At 40.7% G+C, this 20,488-nt stretch overlaps 1 protein-coding gene across 3 annotated transcripts in view; it reads right to left on the bottom strand.

Annotated features, from left to right (window-relative positions):
* The window catches only part of ogdha (oxoglutarate dehydrogenase a), an 85,730-nt gene extending 69,738 nt beyond the window's left edge, over nt 1-15,992 (bottom strand). For 2 of the 3 annotated variants that reach the window (XM_071402273.1, XM_071402275.1), the window contains exons 1-2: nt 15,862-15,992; nt 1,809-2,193 (exon numbers count right to left, since the gene is read on the bottom strand). In XM_071402273.1, coding sequence (XP_071258374.1) covers nt 1,809-2,033 — 225 coding nt within the window. In that variant the 5' untranslated portion in view covers nt 2,034-2,193; nt 15,862-15,992. Of the gene's footprint in view, nt 1-1,808; nt 2,194-15,816 lie in introns of all 3 variants that reach the window. The other variant, XM_071402274.1, reaches the window with a different exon arrangement.
* Nucleotides 15,993-20,488: the final 4,496 nt, after the last annotated feature.

Below are 20,488 nucleotides of genomic sequence, written 5' to 3' on the forward strand. Positions count from 1 at the left end.
TTTTTTGGCAGAAATGCCTTCTCGAACATGTGAACCTTAATATCAAACTTGTATGCCATCTGTACATACGAATAAAATTGTTAAATTAAGAGCCTAGCTGGTTAGCCACAGAAAAAGTGAGCAACCTTCCCGCTAGCCATGATTGGCTGAGATGAGTGGGCTGGACATGCCGAGAGATAAGTTTGGATTGGTCTGCCACATAGCAGGCGTCTGTCTATTGGAGCTGGTCAGTATGTTTAGGTAATCGTGTCAAACGCAGCTTAAAAAAAAAAATATCCACATAGTAAAATTGCATAAACCTAATGTCAAGTTAGTGTACTGTTAGCTAGCTAAGGTTAGCTGGCTGGCTTGCTAGCTAACGTTATGTGTATGCTCTCCACTTTCTGGAGAACCGAGTTTTGAAAGTAGAATTCGAGTATGATAGCTAAGGAGATGGAAAAAACAACAGTCTGGATAACATCGTAAAACTAAGGCAACCATGCATGGCATCACACAGGAGGCATCCAACCATAATGTATACTGGTAAAATTCAGATATTTCACGTTTCTAATTTTGACAGAAAGTGGTTTAATTTCAAGTGTACTGTTAACAAATTAACATTAGCTGTCTGGGTCACTAGCTAACGTTATGTGTATGATCTTATTCTTTGCATCTCAGACACATTTGCTTAACTAGTTATAGCCATAGAACCTGGTTGGTTAGCTACCTGCATTCACGCAAGGTAGTAATGTCATGAGTTGTGATTATGGTCCATTGTTTAGCTAGCTAGCTACATATCTTAACAAAAGACTCCACTCTAATTTTGACAAAGTATTTTCATTTCAAGTTAAAGTGTACTGTTAGCTAGCTAGCTAACGTTAGCTGGCTGGCTTGCTAACTAATGTTACGTCATGCGTTGGGATTCATTGTTTACCTAGCTAGCTAAATTTCTTAACAAAAGACTCTCGTCTTAGTGTGCCAGAGCGCAGAATAACTGATGCCTTTTTGAAAGCTCAACACCCGTTGAATATGTCTGGTGTCAGTGAACTTCGTCTACAAAGCGTTATTCAATTGTTGACAACAGCACAGTTACAGTCACCAACGCTCTGGATAACATGAAAAAAGCCTAACCAGCTCTGCTAGGGCAAGTAAAACGGTCAGAGTGGGGTGATCTCTCATTATGTGTCTGGAAGTAGCTAGCCAATGTTAGCCAGTTAGCTTAGGTGCTTGACTGTCGATGTGAGGTCAGAGCTTTCAGAACAACCCTACTTATTGGCCAGAGCGTCCAGTGTGCGCTCTGAACGTGAAACCACAGATAACGTGAGTAATGTTCAGTGAGCTGTTCGCTCTCTCTTAGATGTCTGGAAGTAGCTGGCAAGTTTGTACAGAACAGTGGGATCAACCCTCAAAGAGATGGGTGTGGCTAAGGCTTAAGAGGGTGTAAACAATGCTGAATGGGTATAGACAAAGAAGGGCTCTCCTCTCCAATAGTAGTACCAAAACATTGAAAGACTGTTCTCTCAATAACGAGGTGATCAGCTTTCAAAGCAGAATTACTTTCCCATTGTTTCCTCAAATGCAGTGTATGATAACCATTTTGTAGCTCTGAGTTTCTACTTCTATCCAATGTAAAAAAACTGAAATTCAAATGTTGCTACATAAGACCGAATCCAGGTGGTGAGTCACATATGCTGGGCTAATTATTGTCGATGTGTTAACAAAGCTGCATTTACATCCCCCCCCAGAGACAGAAAGTGCAGGAACATCTCACTCTATAGGAGCTGGATGCCCATAGAGCACCCCACTCCAACGGGGGTAAAGGGCCTTACCTTATGAACACTCTTGGGGTCCTCTAGCCATGAATAGTACATCTCCTCCACATAATTGGAGCTTGTTCCATTGAGGAAAGGCTCGGCAGCCACAGGTGCGGTGTAGCACCTAAATGGCTGAAAAGTCCTTGGTACGGCCGCACGCCTCTGCTGTGAAAAGTTCTGAGCAGTCTGAGAGGCTGTCAGCGGCCGCAGCCGGGCAGCGCAAGTCCTTAAGCGGTGCATCGCAGTCCTTTAGCACACAACTCGCCTGTCTCTCCAAAACAATCACAGAGTGGGATGGAGACTCCTTTCACTTCAACCAAACTGCAGTCAAATGATCCACAGGAAAACTTTCTCCAGAGGGGCTTTGGTTTTCACTTGTCAGCGGTGTTTGTTTCCTAACCTGCAAAAGATTGAGAGGTTGTGTGATTATATAGGAAATGTGTAATGAGTTAGAGTGAAAGGGACAGCCTGATACATAACAAAAAAACAGGGCAAAGCAAACTGATGTCACAGCCAGCACCTGCATATACACAGAGTAATGAAAACTGTCAATATTAAATTGCATTATTGGTTTTAAGGGCATGAAAGTACTATTTAATGAGTGTCACCACTGATCCTCCAGGGATGTGAATACTGCATGCACAATGTTGAACTGTGTTATGTTTGCTTTACTGGTCAAAGAGATGACTGAGCGCTCTGGTTAATGCGAGTGTTGGCAATGTTAGTCTAGTATGTGTTGTGTAGCATCAGAATCTTCATTACTCATGACAACATACACAGGTTGGGCTCAACTATGCCGGTGCAGCTGTATGTGAACTGTTGGGCATTTGCAATAATACATGGCCAATTTAAGCAGTGAGTTGTGTAAAAATAGTAATGTGCAGGTGGGCTGTGAAGGACACAGGGATTCTTATGTTGATCTGATAGCTAAGTGTGTTATTCTAGACAGAAACTGACATGTTTGTCTTGTCATTAGCAGGATAAATTGATGGAAGGGTAATCAGTCAGTGTAAAATGAATCTGCATTCTTATTTTCCTCATAATATTGAGGCAACTATCCCCACCTCAAACTAAATACAGGAACCTGCTCGCATGAGTGACAAGCTAGCCAAAGTTAGCTGCATGCTTAGCTAGCTAGCTACTTCTTGACAAGTTAGATATCATGCTAGCTAGTATGGAAATAGCTGGAGAGAACATGTTATCTGTAAACAAAAAAAAGTAGTAAAGAATCCATTTCAACAATATATGTGGTCTTCCTGTATCTACAAGAACATGTATCCCTTCCTGAAGCTACACCTATGTTTTGAGCGTATCCATACTTGTAACCTAACATAGCAGGACCACTGTGAAGCAGGCAAGAATAACTAAGTACTTCCAGGTCATGGATTTTTGGAATCCTTCAGAATAAAATTCTTGACCTGTGTACTTTGTAAATTAATAATTAGGGTGAAAATTATGGAAAATGTGCACAATTATCCATATATTTTATACTAGTTAACATGAAGAATAATTTAAAGTATATGATAAGCGATAAATATTTTAAAAAGTCATTTTTTTTGGTGTGAAAATTGTGCATATAGGCTCTGACTTAAATATTAAATACAAATTCAACGAAAAATGACTTGTTAGTGGCTTTGAATTCATTTTTAGAAACACAAGTTTTGCCAGTCTGTGGCTTCAGGCTGATGCGATGGTGCCTGGAGAGCCGGCCAGCAGCGGAGAATATCCTCTCCACACTTGCAGAGCCACTGGGGATGCTAAACACCCTTTTGGCCAGTCTTGCCAGGCTGGGCAAAGATGAAGTTTATTTTTCTATAGGTAGGCCTAAAAAGGTTTTTAGGCAAAATAACCCAATCAAAACAGAAATCTCCTTGAACGTTAGGCCAGGCCTAATGGGCCAAAATCAATTATGGCCTATTGTATAGAAAAAAAACTAAAATGAACAAAACGAATTTTGTTTATAAATTCATTGCTACAATGACACAGTTATCTACCCACCTAATTTGTTTTAGCATGTGCAGGTAGTAAGTACACCATCATACTTTTGGGATAAGTGTCTTTTCAGATCCCACAATGATTCTTTAGTTGTGGACAACCTTGCTCTTTGTCCTCAACTTTGTAAGGTCACCTTGATTTAGCACCTGTGTGTTTTATCAGTTTCTTTATGAAAATATTTAGCGAACTCCATAACGGTAGCTAAAGCAATCTAATTTCACCAGCATGCGTTTCCAACCCCTAACTCTGCACAAGGTGAAGGTAAATTGGCAAAAATATTTACAAGCTGACAGCTAAGATAGATCAATTACAGTATGAAAAAACTACCCCATCTAGTGTCCATTTAAAAGCACAACTAATGATGGAATTGAACTCACACCCCTAGGTGGCCCATAAAGGGTGGGAAATCAGCTGAAAAGCAGTCAATTTTGCAAAATGGACTCTGAATATATGGTTTGTTGCTGTTGCATTTTATTGTGTTGTAACATGCGGTTGGATGCAAGGCCTGGGAAAGGATAAAATAGTTGGTTGTGGGTGATTGGTGTTGGCCTATGTATTAAAACCTAATGAAGAGTTTCTACTCTATAAATTGATGTAAAAGTTTGTTTCTTACATAAAGACAAACATGTTTATACCTTTCAGCTCTTTAATACTAGGGTTGGGCATCGTCATACCATCCTTCTGTCACCAAGGGATTTACACTATTACCAGCTAAGTACACAAGGGGGCGCCCAAAAAATGCCAACAAGCCCATTGGGCGTCTATTACCAGAATGCTAACAAAATTAGCACAATAGCGAATTTCCAAGGAGGCTGTTAGCTAGATATGCTAACGAGGCAATCCAGCTCAAAGTTATACCTATAAGTAGAAGCTATCAAAATGTCATTTTTTGGTGAGTTTGGACATTTACAAGCGAATGTGAATGAGAGATAATATGCAAATGAACAACGATTTGACGCATTACTGGCTCTCCAGCAGCATGTCTACAAGCTGTGTCTTTGTGGAGTCTGGAGTTGCTGGTAAGTAAATAAGCTTACAATGAAAAAGCATTTTTTTACTAAACTGATGCATGGCTATCCCATTTCTAATGTTTAGGCCCATCATAGAAATCTACATTTCCTAATGTTTTGCTTAAAGTTAATCTTGCAATTTACCAGAGAAAAATAGTCTGGCTACACCGAGAAAAGTACCGGCGAAAGGTAGCTACACATCAATCAGAGCCCCGCCTGCTGATAGAATGCAAGTTTGTGAATTGTTGTGAATTGAGTTTAGAAGTACAACTGAAGCACAAACTTAGTCTGATGCCGAGCAGAAATTGCAAACATTTAAAATCACCATTTACAAAACTCAACAAGACAATTCTGCATTAACACGACTCCACCCAACAGGGCCGCCATCCCCGTTATTTGCAAGAGGAAGCGACGCAGGTACAGAGGACAAAGAGCCGGATGCCTGGTCAGGACCCGGAGAAGGCGAGTGGGACAGTTGCCATTACCGTCAATACTACTCGCCAACGTGCAATTATTGGACAATAAATTAGACGAGGTACGAACACGAATATCCTACCAACGGGACATCAAAAACTGTAATATCCTATGTTTCACGGAATCGTGGCTTAATGACGACGTCGATATTCAGCTATCAGGATATACGCTGCCCCGGCAAGATAGAACAGCAAGACAGGGGGGTAAGGTCTGTGCATATTTGTAAACAACAGCTAGTGCACGAAATCTAAGGAAGTCTCTAGATTTTGCTCGCCTGAAGTAGAGTATATTGTGATAAATTGCAGGCGACACTACTTGCCTAGAGAGTTCTCAGTTATACTTCTCGTGGCTGTTTATTTACCACCACAGACAGATGCTGGCACTAAGACCGCATTCAGTCAGCTGTATAAGGAAATAAGCAAACAGGAAACCACTCACCCAGAGGCGGCGCTCCTAGTGGCCTGAGACTTTAATGCAGGGAAATTAAAATCAGTTCTACCAAATTTCCATAACATGTTAAATGTGCAACCAGAGGGAAAAAAATTCTAGATCACCTGTACTTCACACAGAGATGCGTACAAGGCTCTCCCAAGCCCTCCATTTGGTAAATCCGACCACAACTCTATCCTCCTGATTCCTGCTTACAAGCAAAAATTAAAGCAGGAAGCACCAGTGACTCGGTCTATAAAAAAGTGGTCAGATGAAGCAGATGCCAAACTACAGGACTGTTTTGCCATCACAGACTGGAACATGTTCCGGGATTCTTCCAATGGCATTGAAGAGTACACCACATCAGTCACTGGCTTTATCAATAAGTGCATCGAGGACATCGTCCCCACAGTGACCTTAAGTACATACTAAAGGTCGACCAATTAACCAGAATGGCCGATTAATTAGGGACGATTTCAAGTTTTAATAATCGGAAAACTATTTTGGACACCAATTTGGCCGAATATTTTTTTTACACACCTTTATTTAACTAGGCAAGTCAGTTAAGAACAGATTCTTATTTTCAATGACGGCCTAGGAACGGTGGGTTAACTGCCTTGTTCATGGGGCAGAACGACAGATTTTTACCTTGTCAGCTCGGGGATTCAATCTTGCAACCTTACGGTTAACTAGTCCAACGCTCTAACCACCTGCTTTACATTGCACTCCACGAGGAGCCTTCCTGTTACGCGAATGCTGTAACAGGCCAAGGTAAGTTGCTAGCTAGCATTAAACTTATCTTATAAAAAACAGTCAATCATAATCACTAGTTAACTACACATGGTTGATGATATTACTAGTTTATCTAGCGTGTCCTGCGTTGCATATAATCGATGCGGTGCGCATTTGCGAAAAAGGACTGTCGTCGCTCCAACGTGTACCTAACCATAAAAATCAATGCCTTTCTTAAAATCAATACACAAGTATATATTTTTAAACCTGCATATTTAGTTAATACTGCCTGCTAACATGAATTTCTTTTAACTAGGGAAATTGTGTCACTGATCTTGCAACAGAGTCAGGGTATATGCAGCAGTTTGGGCCGCCTGGCTCCTTGCGAACTATGTGAAGACTATTTCTTCCTAACAAAGACCGCCAACTTCGCCAAACGGGGGATGATTTAACAAAAGCGTATTTGCGAAAAAAGCACAATCGTTGCACGACTGTACCTAACCATAAACATCAATGCCTTTCTTAAAATCAATACACAGAAGTATATATATTTTTTAAACCTGCATATTTATCTAAAAGAAATCCAGGTTAGCAGGCAATATGAACCAGGTGAAATTGTGTCACTTCTCTTGCGCTCATTGCACGCAGAGCCAGGGTATATGCAACAGCTTGGGCCGCCTGCCTCGTTGCGAACTAATTTGCCAGAATTTTAGGTAATTATGACATAACATTGAAGGTTGTGCAATGTAACAGGAATATTTAGACTTATGGATGCCACCCGTTAGATAAAATACGGAACGGTTCCGTATTTCACTGAAAGAATAAACGTTTTGTTTTCGAGATGATAGTTTCCGGATTCGACCATATTAATGACCTAAGGCTCATATTTCTGTGTGTTATTATGTTATAATTAAGTCTATGATTTGATAGAGCAGTCTGACTGAGCGATGGTAGGCAGCAGCAGGCTCGTAAGCATTCATTCAAACAGCATGTTGTGCGTTTTGCCAGCAGCTCTTCGCAATGCTTGAAGCATTGCGCTGTTTATGACTTCAAGCCTATCAACTCCCGAGATTAGGCTGGTGTAACCGATGTGAAATGGCTAGCTAGTTAGCGGGGTGCGCGCTAATAGCGTTTCAAACGTCACTCGCTCCGAGACTTGGAGTAGTTGTTCCCCTTGCTCTGCAAGGGCCACGGCTTTTGTGGAGCGATGGGTAACGCTGCTTCGAGGGTGGCTGTTGTCGATGTGTTCCTGGTTCGAGCCCAGGTAGGAGCGAGGAGCGGGACGGAAGCTATACTGTTACACTGGCAATACTAAAGTGCCTATATGAACATCCAATAGTCAAAGGTATATGAAATACAAATCGTATAGAGAGAAATAGTCCTATAATTCCTATAATAACTACAACCTAAAACTTCTTACCTGGGAATATTGAAGACTCATGTTAAAAGGAACCACCAGCTTTCATATGTTAACATGTTCTGAGCAAGGAACTTAAACGTTAGCTTTCTTACATGGCACATATTGCACTTTTACTTTCTTCTCCAACACTTTGTTTTTGCATTATTTAAACCAAATTGAAAATGTTTCATTATTTATTTGAGGTTAAATTGATTTTATTGATATATTATATTAAGTTAAAATAAGTGTTCATTCAGTATTGTTGTAATTGTCATTATTACAAATACACATTTAAAAAAGAAATTTTTATTTTATTTTTTATATCGGCCGATTAATCGTTATCGACCCATTTTAGTCCTCCAATAAATCGGTAAATTGGTATTGAAATATCATAAATCGGTCGACCTCTAGTACATACCCCAACCAGAAGCCATGGATTACAGGCAACATTCGCACTGAGCTAAAGGGTAGAGCTGCCGCTTTCAAGGTGCGGGACTCTAACCCGGAAGCTTACAAGAAATCCTGCTATGCCCTGTGACGAACCATCAAACAGGCAAAGCGTCAATACAGGTCCAAGATTGAATCATAATACACCGGCTCCGACGCTCGTCTTATGTGGCAGGGCTTGCAAACTATTAAGACTACAAAGCACAGCCGTGAGCTGCCCAGTGACACGAGCCTACCAGAAGAGCTAAATCACTTCTATGCTCGATTCGAGGCAAGAAACACTGAGGCATGCATGAGAGCATCAGCTGTTCAGGACGACTGTGTGATCACGCTCTCCGTAGCCGACGTGTGTAAGACCTTTAAACAGCTCAACACAAGGCTGCGGGGCCAGACGGATTACCAGGATGATACCAACATGTTTCAAGCAGACCACCATAGTCCCTGTGCCCAGGAACACAAAGGTAACCTGCCTAAATGACTACAGACCGTAGCACTCACGTCCGTAGACACGGAGTGCTTTGAAAGGCTGGTCATGGCTCACATCAACACCAATATACCAGAAACCCACTCCAATTTGCATTACGCCCAAACAGATCCACAGATGAAGCAATCTCTTTTGCACTCCACACTGCCCTTTCCCACCTGGACAAAAGGAACAGTTATGTTAGAATGCTATTCATTGACTACAGCTCAGCGTTCAACACCATAGTGCCCTCAAAGCTCATCACTAAGCTAAGAATCCTGGGTCTAAACACCTCCATCTGCAACTGGATCCTGGACTTTCTGACGGGCCACCCCCAGGTGGTGAGGGTTGGTAGCAACACATCTGCCACGCTGATCCTCAACGCTGGAGCGTGCTCAGTCCCCTCCTGTACTCCCTGAAGGCAAAACTATAAGAATAACTTTGAGGCTATTAAATCCTTTAAGTCTAGAAAAACACCAGGGCTTGATTGAAAACCAGTACAGGTATGTCAAGCATTTTTTGATATACTCAAAGCCCAATGATTAGTATGTTTTAACTACGCCTATAGAAATGGTAGCCTGTCATGAACTCAGTAGGAAGGTCTGATTTCAATATTATTAAAACAAGACCCAGATGGCAAATATAAAAGATCAAGTCCATCTAAAAAAAAACTTGCCTTCGATAAAGCAAGACTGTATTTTAAATATAAATGCTTGGATTTTTTTCAATTTCAGTGAGTTTCTTATTCAAATGGGTAAAAGTAATGCATTAGCAACCCCAGGTGTAAAATAATAAATAGCGGCAACTTCTTATAGAGAAGAAGAACAAGAAGGTTTGCTGTGTCTGTCAGCGTAGTGTCCAGAGCATGGAGGCGCTACCAGGAGACAGGCCAGTACATCAGGAGACGTGGAGGAGGCCGTAGGAGGGCAAAAACCCAGCAGCAGGACCGCTACCTCCGCCTTTGTGCAAGGAGGAGCAGGAGGAGCACTGCCAGAGCCCTGCAAAATGACCTCCAGCAGGCCACAAATGTGCATGTGTCTGCTCAAACGGTCAGAAACAGACTCCATGAGGGTAGTATGAGGGCCCGACGTCCACAGGTGGGGGTTGTGCTTACAGCCCAACACCGTGCAGGACGTTTGGCATTTGCCAGAGAACACCAAGATTGGCAAATTCGCCACTGGCGCCCTGTGCTCTTCACAGATGAAAGCAGGTTCACACTGAGCACGTGACAGACGTGACAGAGTCTGGAGACGCCGTGGAGAACGTTCTGCTGCCTGCAACATCCTCCAGCATGACCGGTTTGGCAGTGGGTCAGTCATGGTGTGGGGTGGCATTTCTTTGGGGGGCCGCACAGCCCTCCATGTGCTCGCCAGAGGTAGCCTAACTGCCATTAGGTACCGAGATGAGATCCTCAGACCCCTTGTGAGACCATATGCTGGTGCGGTTGGCCCTGGGTTCCTCCTAATGCAAGACAATGCTAGACCTCATGTGGCTGGAGTGTGTCAGCAGTTCCTGCAAGAGGAAGGCATTGATGCTATGGACTGGCCCGCCCGTTCCCCAGACCTGAATCCAAATGAGCATATCTGGGACATCATGTCTCGCTCCATCCACCAACGCCACGTTGCACCACAGACTGTCCAGGAGTTGGCGGATGCTTTAGTCCAGGTCTGGGAGGAGATCCCTCAGGAGACCATCCGCCACCTCATCAGGAGCATGCCCAGGCGTTGTAGGCAGGTCATACAGGCACGTGGAGGCCACACACACTACTGAGCCTCATTTTGACTTGTTTTAAGGACATTACATCAAAGTTGGATCAGCCTGTAGTGTGGTTTTCCACTTTAATTTTGAGTGTGACTCCAAATCCAGACCTCCATGGGTTGATAAATTTGATTTCCATTGATAATTTGTGTGATTTTGTTGTCAGCACATTCAACTATGTAAAGAAAAAAGTATTTAATAAGAATATTTCAAGAATATTTCATTCATTCAGATCTAGGATGTGTTATTTTAGTGTTCCCCTTACTTTTTTGAGCAGTGTATATTTTATATTTGAGATTCATCAAAGTAGCCACCATTTGCCTTGATGACAGCTTTGCACTCTTGACATTCTCTCAACCAGCTTCATGAGGTAGTCACCTGGAATGCATTTCAATTAACAGGTTTGTTAAAAGTTAATTTGTGTAATTTCTTTCCTTCTTAATATGTTTGAGCCAATCCGTTGTGTTGTGACATGGTGGGGGTGGTATACAGAAGATAGTACTATTTGGTATAAGACCAAGTCCATATTATTGCACGAACACCTCAATCAAAGAGAAACGACAGTCCATCATTACTTTGAGACATGGTCAGTCAATGTGAAAAATGTCAAGAACTTTGAAAGTTTCTTCAAGTGCAGTCGCAAAAAACATCAAGCGCTATGATGAAACTGGGTCTCATGATGAAACTGGACCGCCACAGAAAAGACCCAGAGTTACCTCTGCTGCAGAGGATACGTTCATTAGAGTTACCAGACTCAGCAATTGCAACCCAAATAAATGCTTCAGAGTTCAAATAACAGACACATCTCAACATCAACTGTTCAGGGATAATCTGTCCTTTGGTCTGATGAGTCCAAATTTCAAATTTTTGGTTCCAACCGGCGTGTCTTGGTGAGATGCAGCGTAGCTGAACGGGTGATCTCCGCATGTGTGGTTCCAACCGTGAAGCATGGAGGAGGTGGTGTAATGGTGACACTGTGATTTATTTAGAATTCAAGGCACACTTAACCAGCCTGGATACCACAGCGATACGCCATCCCACCTGGTTTTTGCACTTGGTGGGACTATCATTTGTTTTTCAACAGGACAATGACCCAAAATACACCTCTAGGCTGTGTAAGGGCTATTTGACCAAGGAGAGTGATGGAGTGCTGCATCAGATGACCTGGTCTCCACAATCACCCGACCTCAAACCAATTGAGATGGTTTGGGATGAGTTGGACTGCAGAGGGAAGGAAAAGCAGCCAACAAGCAGCCAACAAGGAACTCCTTCAAGACTTGAAAAGCATTCCAGGTGACTTCCTCATGAAGCTGGTTGAGAGAATGCCAAGAGTGTGCAAAGCTGTCAAGGCAAAGGGTGGCTACTTTGAAAACACTCAAATATATTTAGACTTGTTAAACTATTTATTTGGTTACTACAGGGATCCATGTGTGTTATTTCATAGTTTTGATGTCTTTACTATTATTCTACAATGTAGAAAATGGTAAAAAAAATAAAAAACCTTGAATGAGCAGGTGTCTAAACTTCTGACTGCTATTGTATATTTATATACAATTATATGTTGCTTTTGTTAAGGGGAGTGAGGTGTTTCCACAAGTATAGGGTATAAAAGGATGTATCTGCTCAATTTGTATTTCTTTATATGTCCAATAAAAATATTAGGGATGCACGATTAAAAAATATATAAAATCGGTGAACATATTGGACTTGGCCGATAATAGCTAAAAATGCCAAAATCGGTATCGGCTGATGTCTAGTTTAACACCAATATAAAAAACCGATGTCACAGCTGCCATGTATACCTATATAAAGTAAGGTACATGACGTAATAACGGCACGTAAAATTTTGCGCTGCATGTGTGACACAGCATTTCTAACCAAGTCCACACAATGTCTGCTGTGTGGATCGAGCAGTCATTTGAAAGAGTAAGAAAATTTCAGCGAGACAACTTAAAGGCGAAATTCATTAACACCAAGATAATGGAATTCATTGCCCTTGACAATCAACCGTTCTCTGTCGTGGGTGTTGTTGGTTTTCGCCGACTGGTCAAGCACCGGTACACACTACCAACTGCGCTATTTTTTAGATGTTGCCCTACCGGAGTTACACAGTAATAGCGTCACTGCTATTAGCTTCACGACATATATACTATGGAACGCCGTTTGCGTCTTTGCGTGTCAAAAAAGATAAAGTAGCACTGTCAAAGCTGTGCAAAAAAGTCTGCAAACACCGACCACGAACCATGTGTTCACAATACTGCGTTGGTAATAAAGCATAATTTGTTCGACCGCAAGTTCTGGGGTAGCTAGTTTTAGCTTGGTACCTAGCTAGCGCCAACACAACCAGCCTGAAAACAATGACCAGCAGAAACTGCAGTAATTTTCATTATTCTTAGCAATGATTTAGGAATCCTTGTGAGTAAGTATTAGCTAGGTTGCCACTTGTTGCTCACCTATTGAAATTGAACATCAGTTCATGAAAATAAATAGCAGGCCAGCTACTTAACTCTGTTGCCCAAAGCTAACGTTATAAGCAGCCAGCTAGCTTCATCTGGCTAGTGAGGGTCAATGGACCGAGTTGTGTTGTGAAGCTAGCCACAATAAGGAATTTGTGGTTAGCCTTCAAATGCCTTCAAATGCCATTCTTGAGGTGGAGTAACTCTGCATGATCATGGTCGAACCTGTTTTTAATTTTCTTTATGGGGGCGTGTTTGTTAACAATACCACTGAAAATATTTTTTTTAAAGGTCCAAGCTGATCATACCATTTTACAGAGGCCAGTTCATGAAGGAAGGCTTGCTCATTAAAGTTTGACAAATCAGGACAGGTTGTTTCACTGAGCAGCTATTACGAACACAGGCTGTAAAACAGTGATCACTAAGGTCATCAAAACACCAGACTGATTATTTGTGAGGATAACATCGAGGAGAGTAGCCTTTTCTGAGTGTTTGGAGTCACACCCGGTTAGCCAATGTGCGGGACCAACCAGTGCTCCCGCACATTGGCTAACCGGGCTATCTGCATTGTGTCCCACCACCCGCCAACCCCTCTTTTTACACTACTGCTACTCTCTGTTCATCATATATGCATATTCACTTTAACCATACCTACATGTACATACTACCTCAATAAGCCTGACTAACTGGTGTCTGTATATAGCCTTGGAACTGTTATTTTCAAATGTCTTTTTACTGTTGTTTTATTTCTTTACTTACCTACACACACACACACCTTTTTTTTCACACTATTGGTTAGAGCCTGTAAGTAAGCATTTCACTGTAAGGTCTACACCTGTTGTATTCGGCGCACGTGACAAATAAACGTTGATTTGATTGGTAATAATCTGAGAAATATTCAGGGGGTCCCATTGCTTTAGGACTTGGTCAGGTGGTTTAAGCATGTCCCAGTTTAAGTCACCAAGCAGGACAAATTCAGACTTAGTGTAAGGGGCCAGGAGAGAGCTTAGGGCAGGTAGGGTACAGGCCAGTGCTGATGGAGGACAATAGCACCCAGCAACAGATAAGTTATTTGAAAGTTTAATGCATAAAACCAGCTAATCACATTTTTAGTGTACAGACTTGGTTAAGACAACCGAGTACTGAAGGTGATCCTTGGTAAAGATTGCCACTCCTCCACATTTGGAAGATCTGTCTTGCCAAAAAAGGTTATAACCAGAAAGGTTAACATCAGTATTCAAAACACTCATCTCAGTAATGACCAACACATCTGGATTGGAGCTGTGAACACACTTTCAATTGATCCATTTTAAGTAATAAGCTTCTAGTGTTAATGTGCAGGTCCAAAATGAAAAACATACTTAACATAGTGTAATACAAATGGGCTAAATAACAATGGGATTTAAAATGTATAAAATTGATTATAATAGCATTATACATCATGTTTTGTCATTTTAATTACTGTTACCATAATAACAGTAATCCTTCATTTTAATGCTGTTAAAATGTCAATGCTATAATATTATTTGTGCTATTAAGGCTATTCACTTTGACATTGTTAAACAAAATTTTAAGTCTGCTAACATTTCCTAATAAAATGTGATGTCGGCCATTTGTATAATTTTTTTATCATCTTTGCGTGACTTATATTTTGAAGGAAAATCGCCAAGGTCAGCGCTTTATTCTTGCAAGGTCTTGCTTATTCTTGCTGGCTTCTCAGAGGTCATAGCAGGTGTAAAATGACGCCTACGCAGAGTCCCTACTTCCGTTTTCAGGAGAAACGGAAGTTGTAAAATACTTAGCAGAGATATTAGAGAAATGAGATAGAAATCATATTGTATATGTATGGAGGAACATATAACGCCTCAGCTAGCAGACTGTTGATCAATCGCGTTCACATTGTCATACTGCGTCACTTGGTTGATAAGATAATCGTCACGCACTCACTTCTCAAAGTCAGGTTATGGATCAAGAAACCTGCCCATTTTCCTCAAAAGTAGGTAATGTCACGCCCAATTGACTCCCATTCCCTCCTTGAAGGAGAGCTCGCCTTGTCTCGTAATCTCCCAGAATGCACCGCCCAGCCCGTGGCCGACGCATGGGCGCCGGGGCTTGTAAGACACAAATGAAGTTTCCCCATCTCCTCAAATGCATCTCTGACAGAAAACCGGATGTTAGCGCTTTGTGGAACCGCATAGGTTACCATACTTCAAACATTCTCCACTCCCCTTCATCGCCCAATGCGAACCCGCCCAAGTTCTTTTCTGAGGAGCACACTGGTTCTCTAAACGAAATCCCGGTTAAAAATAGGACCAGACCATGTACCAGTCGTCCTGCAAAACGTCAATCACTTTATCCTTTAGACGTTGGTTTTCAAAAATATTTCTAGCTAACAAGCTAGTAACTGTTTTATTCTCACAACTGTTGGTCTGTATCTTCATATGAGTTATATAGTTTACTATATAACTTGACTAAGTTATTAAACAAAGGCGAGGGACCTGCTTCAATTACATTCTCACTCACCAGATAGCTAACGTTAGCTGGCTAACTATCCAGCTACTACGCTAGCTAACCAACGTCGTTACCTAGCTAGCTTGTAGCCACTAACTATTAACGTTAGTTATCTACTATGACTGACCACAAAACATAACGTGTGAATGTTTCTAATTAAGAGATACAATTGGAAAATGTGGAAAAAAATATGACTTGCTAGTCTCTTTTGATTCGCTAGTTTATCTAACGTTAGCTAGCTAGCCAACTCCTCGAGAAACACTAACGTTAGTTAAGCTAACGTACTTTATGGCAGTGACTGCTGTACCGGGCCGACAATGTTCCTCGTTCAAGCAACAAAAGCACTTACTTCAAATATCCAGTCGTTTAAAGATTTAAATCACGTCTCACCCACCTCTGTTCTGCCGCGTTGCCCTCTGTCCTAATGGAAATGACAGCGAGTAGCAACACCAAAAGCAACTGCGGTGTGAGAGTCGAGACACCTATGTGAAGCTAGCCACAATGAGTATTGGCCACATTAGTGCAATTTGCGGTTTGCCTTCAAAGTAAAAGTTAGTCATTGAAAGTGATGCAAATGATTAGAAAAAGTGGAATCATTCCATATTTGGACTAGAATATGCTAAACAAGGTTGGAGTGTTATATAAATTCAACAAAAGATAATTAGTTAATTTGACAAAAGAAATCACATTGTGGCTGTGACTTCAGAATTGCATTGGGGGCATACTATTTCACTGCACAACCTTACCTATGGATTGTGACTCAATGAAAATAGGTATCATTCTACTCAGGGACACCCACAGAACACAACTGTGAACAATTTACACAAATATTAGCGTTGTAGCTCTTATTGCGGGACCTTTGATGTGGGAAATCATCTCCCAAGTCAGAATATTGTGCGTATTGACATTCATATTGCACTGTACAGCATTAGCTATGGATTGTGGATCAATGAAATGGGGTATCAGTGCCTGATTTCCTCCAGATGTGACGATTGGCAGTCAGACAAAAGAGTTCCATCTTGGTTTCATCAGACCAGAGAATCTTGTTTCTCATGGTCAGAGTCCTTTTAGGTGTTTTTTGGAAAACTCCAAGCGGGCTGTCACGTGCCTTTTACTGAGGAGTGGCTTAAGTCTGGCTACTCTACTGTAAAGTCCTGATTGGTGGAGTGCTGCAGAGATGGTTGAAATTCTGGAATATTTTTTTGGTACCCTTCTCCAGATCTGTGCCTCTACAAAATTCTGTCTCAGAGCTCTACGGACAATTCCTTCAACCTCATGGCTTGTTTTTTTCTCTAACATGCACTGTCAACTGTGGAACCTTATATATCAATTGAATTTACCACAGGTGGACTCCAAACAAGTTGTATTAACATCCCAAGGATGATCAATGGAAGCAGGATGCACCTGTGCTCAATTTCGAGTCTCATAGCAAAGGGTCTGAATACTTATGTAAATAAGGTATTTATGTTGTTTATTTTTCATACATTTGCCCAAAAATCTAAAAACCTGTTTTCGCTTTGTCATTATGGGGTATTGTGTGTAGATTGATGAGGACATTTTTTTATTTAATCCATTTTAGAATAAGTCTCTAACATAACAAAATGTGTAAAAAGGGAAGGGGTCTGAATACTTTCCGAATGCACTGTATATAACTTACTGTACCATCAGTGTCAATCTCGAAAAAGTTGTAAATTACTGGAGGCCTGTGCTACACAATGCTACAACCATTACACTATAAACCCCCAACATGTAAGCTAACATTGACCGAAACCAACTAGCCTAGGGCTAGCTAGTGCCCAGCCAAGCTAAATTCGGTAAGCATCAAGCTAGCGAACTGTTAAACGTTATTTCTGTACAAATATCAACACTTTACCACATTTTATTGTCACATCACAAATATGAGCTAAAATGATGTTTTAAAAAAGTACAAAAAGTTCAGGCGCCAGCAGTCTAAGGCACTGCATCTCAGTGCTAAAGGCGTCACTACAGACACCCTGGTTTGAATCCAGGCTGTATCACAACCGGCCGTGATTGGGAGTCCCATAGGGCGGCGCACAATTGGCCTAGCGTCGTACGGGTTTGGCCTGTGTAGGCCGTCATTGTAAATAAGAACTTGTTCTTAACTTCTACTTGGTACTCATCCCGGATCCGGGAGCACCCTCATCAGTAAAAAAGCTGACTAGCATAGCGCCACAAGTAAATACTAGCATCTAAATATCATGAAATCACAAGTCCAAGACACCAGATGAAAGATACATATCTTGTGAATCCAGCCATCATTTCCGATTTTTAAAATGTTTTACAGGGAAAACACAATATGTATTTCTATTAGCTAACCACGATAGCAAAAAACCCAACCGCATATTTTCACAATTTTTTTACTGCATAGGTAGCTATCACAAATTCGACCAAATAAAGATATAAATAGTCACTAACCAAGAAACAACTTCATCAGATGACAGTCTGATAACATATTTATTGTATAGCATATGTTTTGTTCGAAAAATGTGCATATTTCAGGTATAAATCATAGTTTTACATTGCAGCCACCATCACAAGTCTCACCAAAGCAGCTAGAATAACTACAGAAACCAACGTGAAATACCGAAATACTCATCATAAAACATTTATGAAAAATACACGGTGTACAGCAAATGAAAGACAAACATCTTGTGAATCCAGCCAACATTTCAGATTTTTTAAGTGTTTTACAGCGAAAACACAATATAGCATTATATTAGCTTACTACAATAGCCTACCACACAACCGCATTCATTCAAGGCACGTTAGCGATAGCGAATAAACCAGCAAAATATATAAATTTTTTCACTAACCTTCTCAAACTTCATCAGATGACAGTCCTATAACATCATATTACACAATACATATATGGTTTGTTCGAAAATGTGCATATTTATAGGTACAATTTGTGGTTGAACAATGTGAATACTAGCCAAACTGCACAAAATAATCCGGATATATTTCTGACACTCACATCATCTAATCAAATAACTAATCATATACTTTACTAAAAAATACAGGTTGGACAGCAAATGAAAGATACACTAGTTCTTAATGCAACCGCTGTGTTAGATTTTTTTTAAATAACCTTAGTACGACATACAGCTTACGTTATAGCGAGACAGCGCCCGAAATCTGGGCGGAATATAGTCTAAACATTTTAGACAGAAATACGAAATAATATCATAAATGGTTCCTACTATTTGATGAGCTTCCATCAGAATCTTGTACAAGGTGTCCTTTTTCCAGAATAAACGTTGTTCGGTTGTAGAATGTCGTCTTCATCTGTCGATTTAGCTAACAAAGCTGGCCATGCGGCACGGAAGTGTCCAACTCACCAGAACGCATAACAAACAAAATACCGAAAATCGCAATCAACTGATATAAACTGATATAAGTCGGTTTAATATAACTAGTTTATGATGTTTTTAACACATATATCAAATAAAATCAGAGCCGGAGATATCTAACATCGATAACGAAAGCTTTTCAGAACGCAATCCAGGTGACCCTTTCGCGCCATGGTGAAGAAAGGAAAGAGTGGTCGCGTCATTCCAACAGGTCTTATTCGGCCTCAGATAGAGCTATACACCCCATTCCAATTCTCACTGCCTACTGACATCTAGGGGAAGGCGTATGCAGTGCATGTAGACCCATAGATTCCATGCAAATTAATAAACTGACCCTGGAACAGAGCCCTCGATTTCAGATTTCTCACTTCCTGACAGGAAGTTTGCTGCAAAATGAGTTCTGTTTTACTCACAGATATAATTCAAACGGTTTTAGAAACTAGAGAGTGTTTTCTATCCAATAGTAATAATAATATGCATATTGTACGAGCAAGAATTGAGTACGAGGCAGTTTAATTTGGGAACGATTTTTTACAAAGTGGAAATAGCGCCCCCCCTATTGAGAAAAGGTTTTAACTGACTTGCCTAGTTAAATAAAGGTGGGACATTTTTTTTAAATCCTTTCTTACATATAAACCATTATCAACCAAGCACACCTCCATTACTTACAATGGGGAAAATACCAACAAGTTTTTTCACTCGATTAAAACTCTCCAATTGCCTTCAAACATCACCAAAATTATGGACTATGTAATTAACCATGTTACCTCAATATTTTGAGAGTCATATTGCACTTTTGTACATTACATACCTGAATTAAACAGAATAAAATGATGAGACGGAGAAAGGTTAGAGGTGTTTAGTAGTAGGCATTCTCCAAGATTGAAGAAGAACCTCCAAGCAGTGTTTCCAACTCCTCAGTAAGGAAAGTAGCTATTGTCTGTCCTAAAAGTCGCTAGAAGTCACTAAATGACGTCATCACATAATTTGCATAATTGGCCATGTGCATGTAATTGTGATGTAGGAGAGAGGAATAACGTTGTGGGAGAGACAAAAAGTGAGTAAAAAACACCCTAAATATGTTTCGAACTGCAAATTAACTTTCTTCTGTCGATTCTTGTTTTTTTTTATGTCACAATTCCAACCCTCCTCCTTTATCCGGGCTTGGGACTGGCAAAAGTGACCCAAAAGAGACTCTGAGTTACTTCGTTTTTTAGTTTATTGTTTTTTAGTTTAGTTTTCTTAATTTGGTTTGGTTTTTAACCTTAGGAGCCTATAACAAGTCACAGTAAAACATGAACATTTATTTTTTATTTTATTTTTTAATACAGTGGGGAGAACAAGTATTTGATACACTGCCGATTTTGCAGGTTTTCCTACTTACAAAGCATGAAGAGGTCTGTAATTTGTTATCCTAGGTACACTTCAACTGTGAGAGACGGAATCTAAAACAAAAATCCAGAAAATCACATTGTATGATTTTTAAGTAATTAATTTGCATTTTATTGCATGACATAAGTATTTGAAAACCTACCAACCAGTAAGAATTCCGGCTCTCACAGACCGGTTAGTTTTTCTTTAAGAAGCCCTCCTGTTCTCCACTCATTACCTGTATTAACTGCACCTGTTTGAACTCGTTACCTGTATAAA

The sequence above is a fragment of the Salvelinus alpinus genome, chromosome 5 (genome assembly GCF_045679555.1).
Source record: "Salvelinus alpinus chromosome 5, SLU_Salpinus.1, whole genome shotgun sequence".
Taxonomy (NCBI): domain Eukaryota; kingdom Metazoa; phylum Chordata; class Actinopteri; order Salmoniformes; family Salmonidae; genus Salvelinus; species Salvelinus alpinus.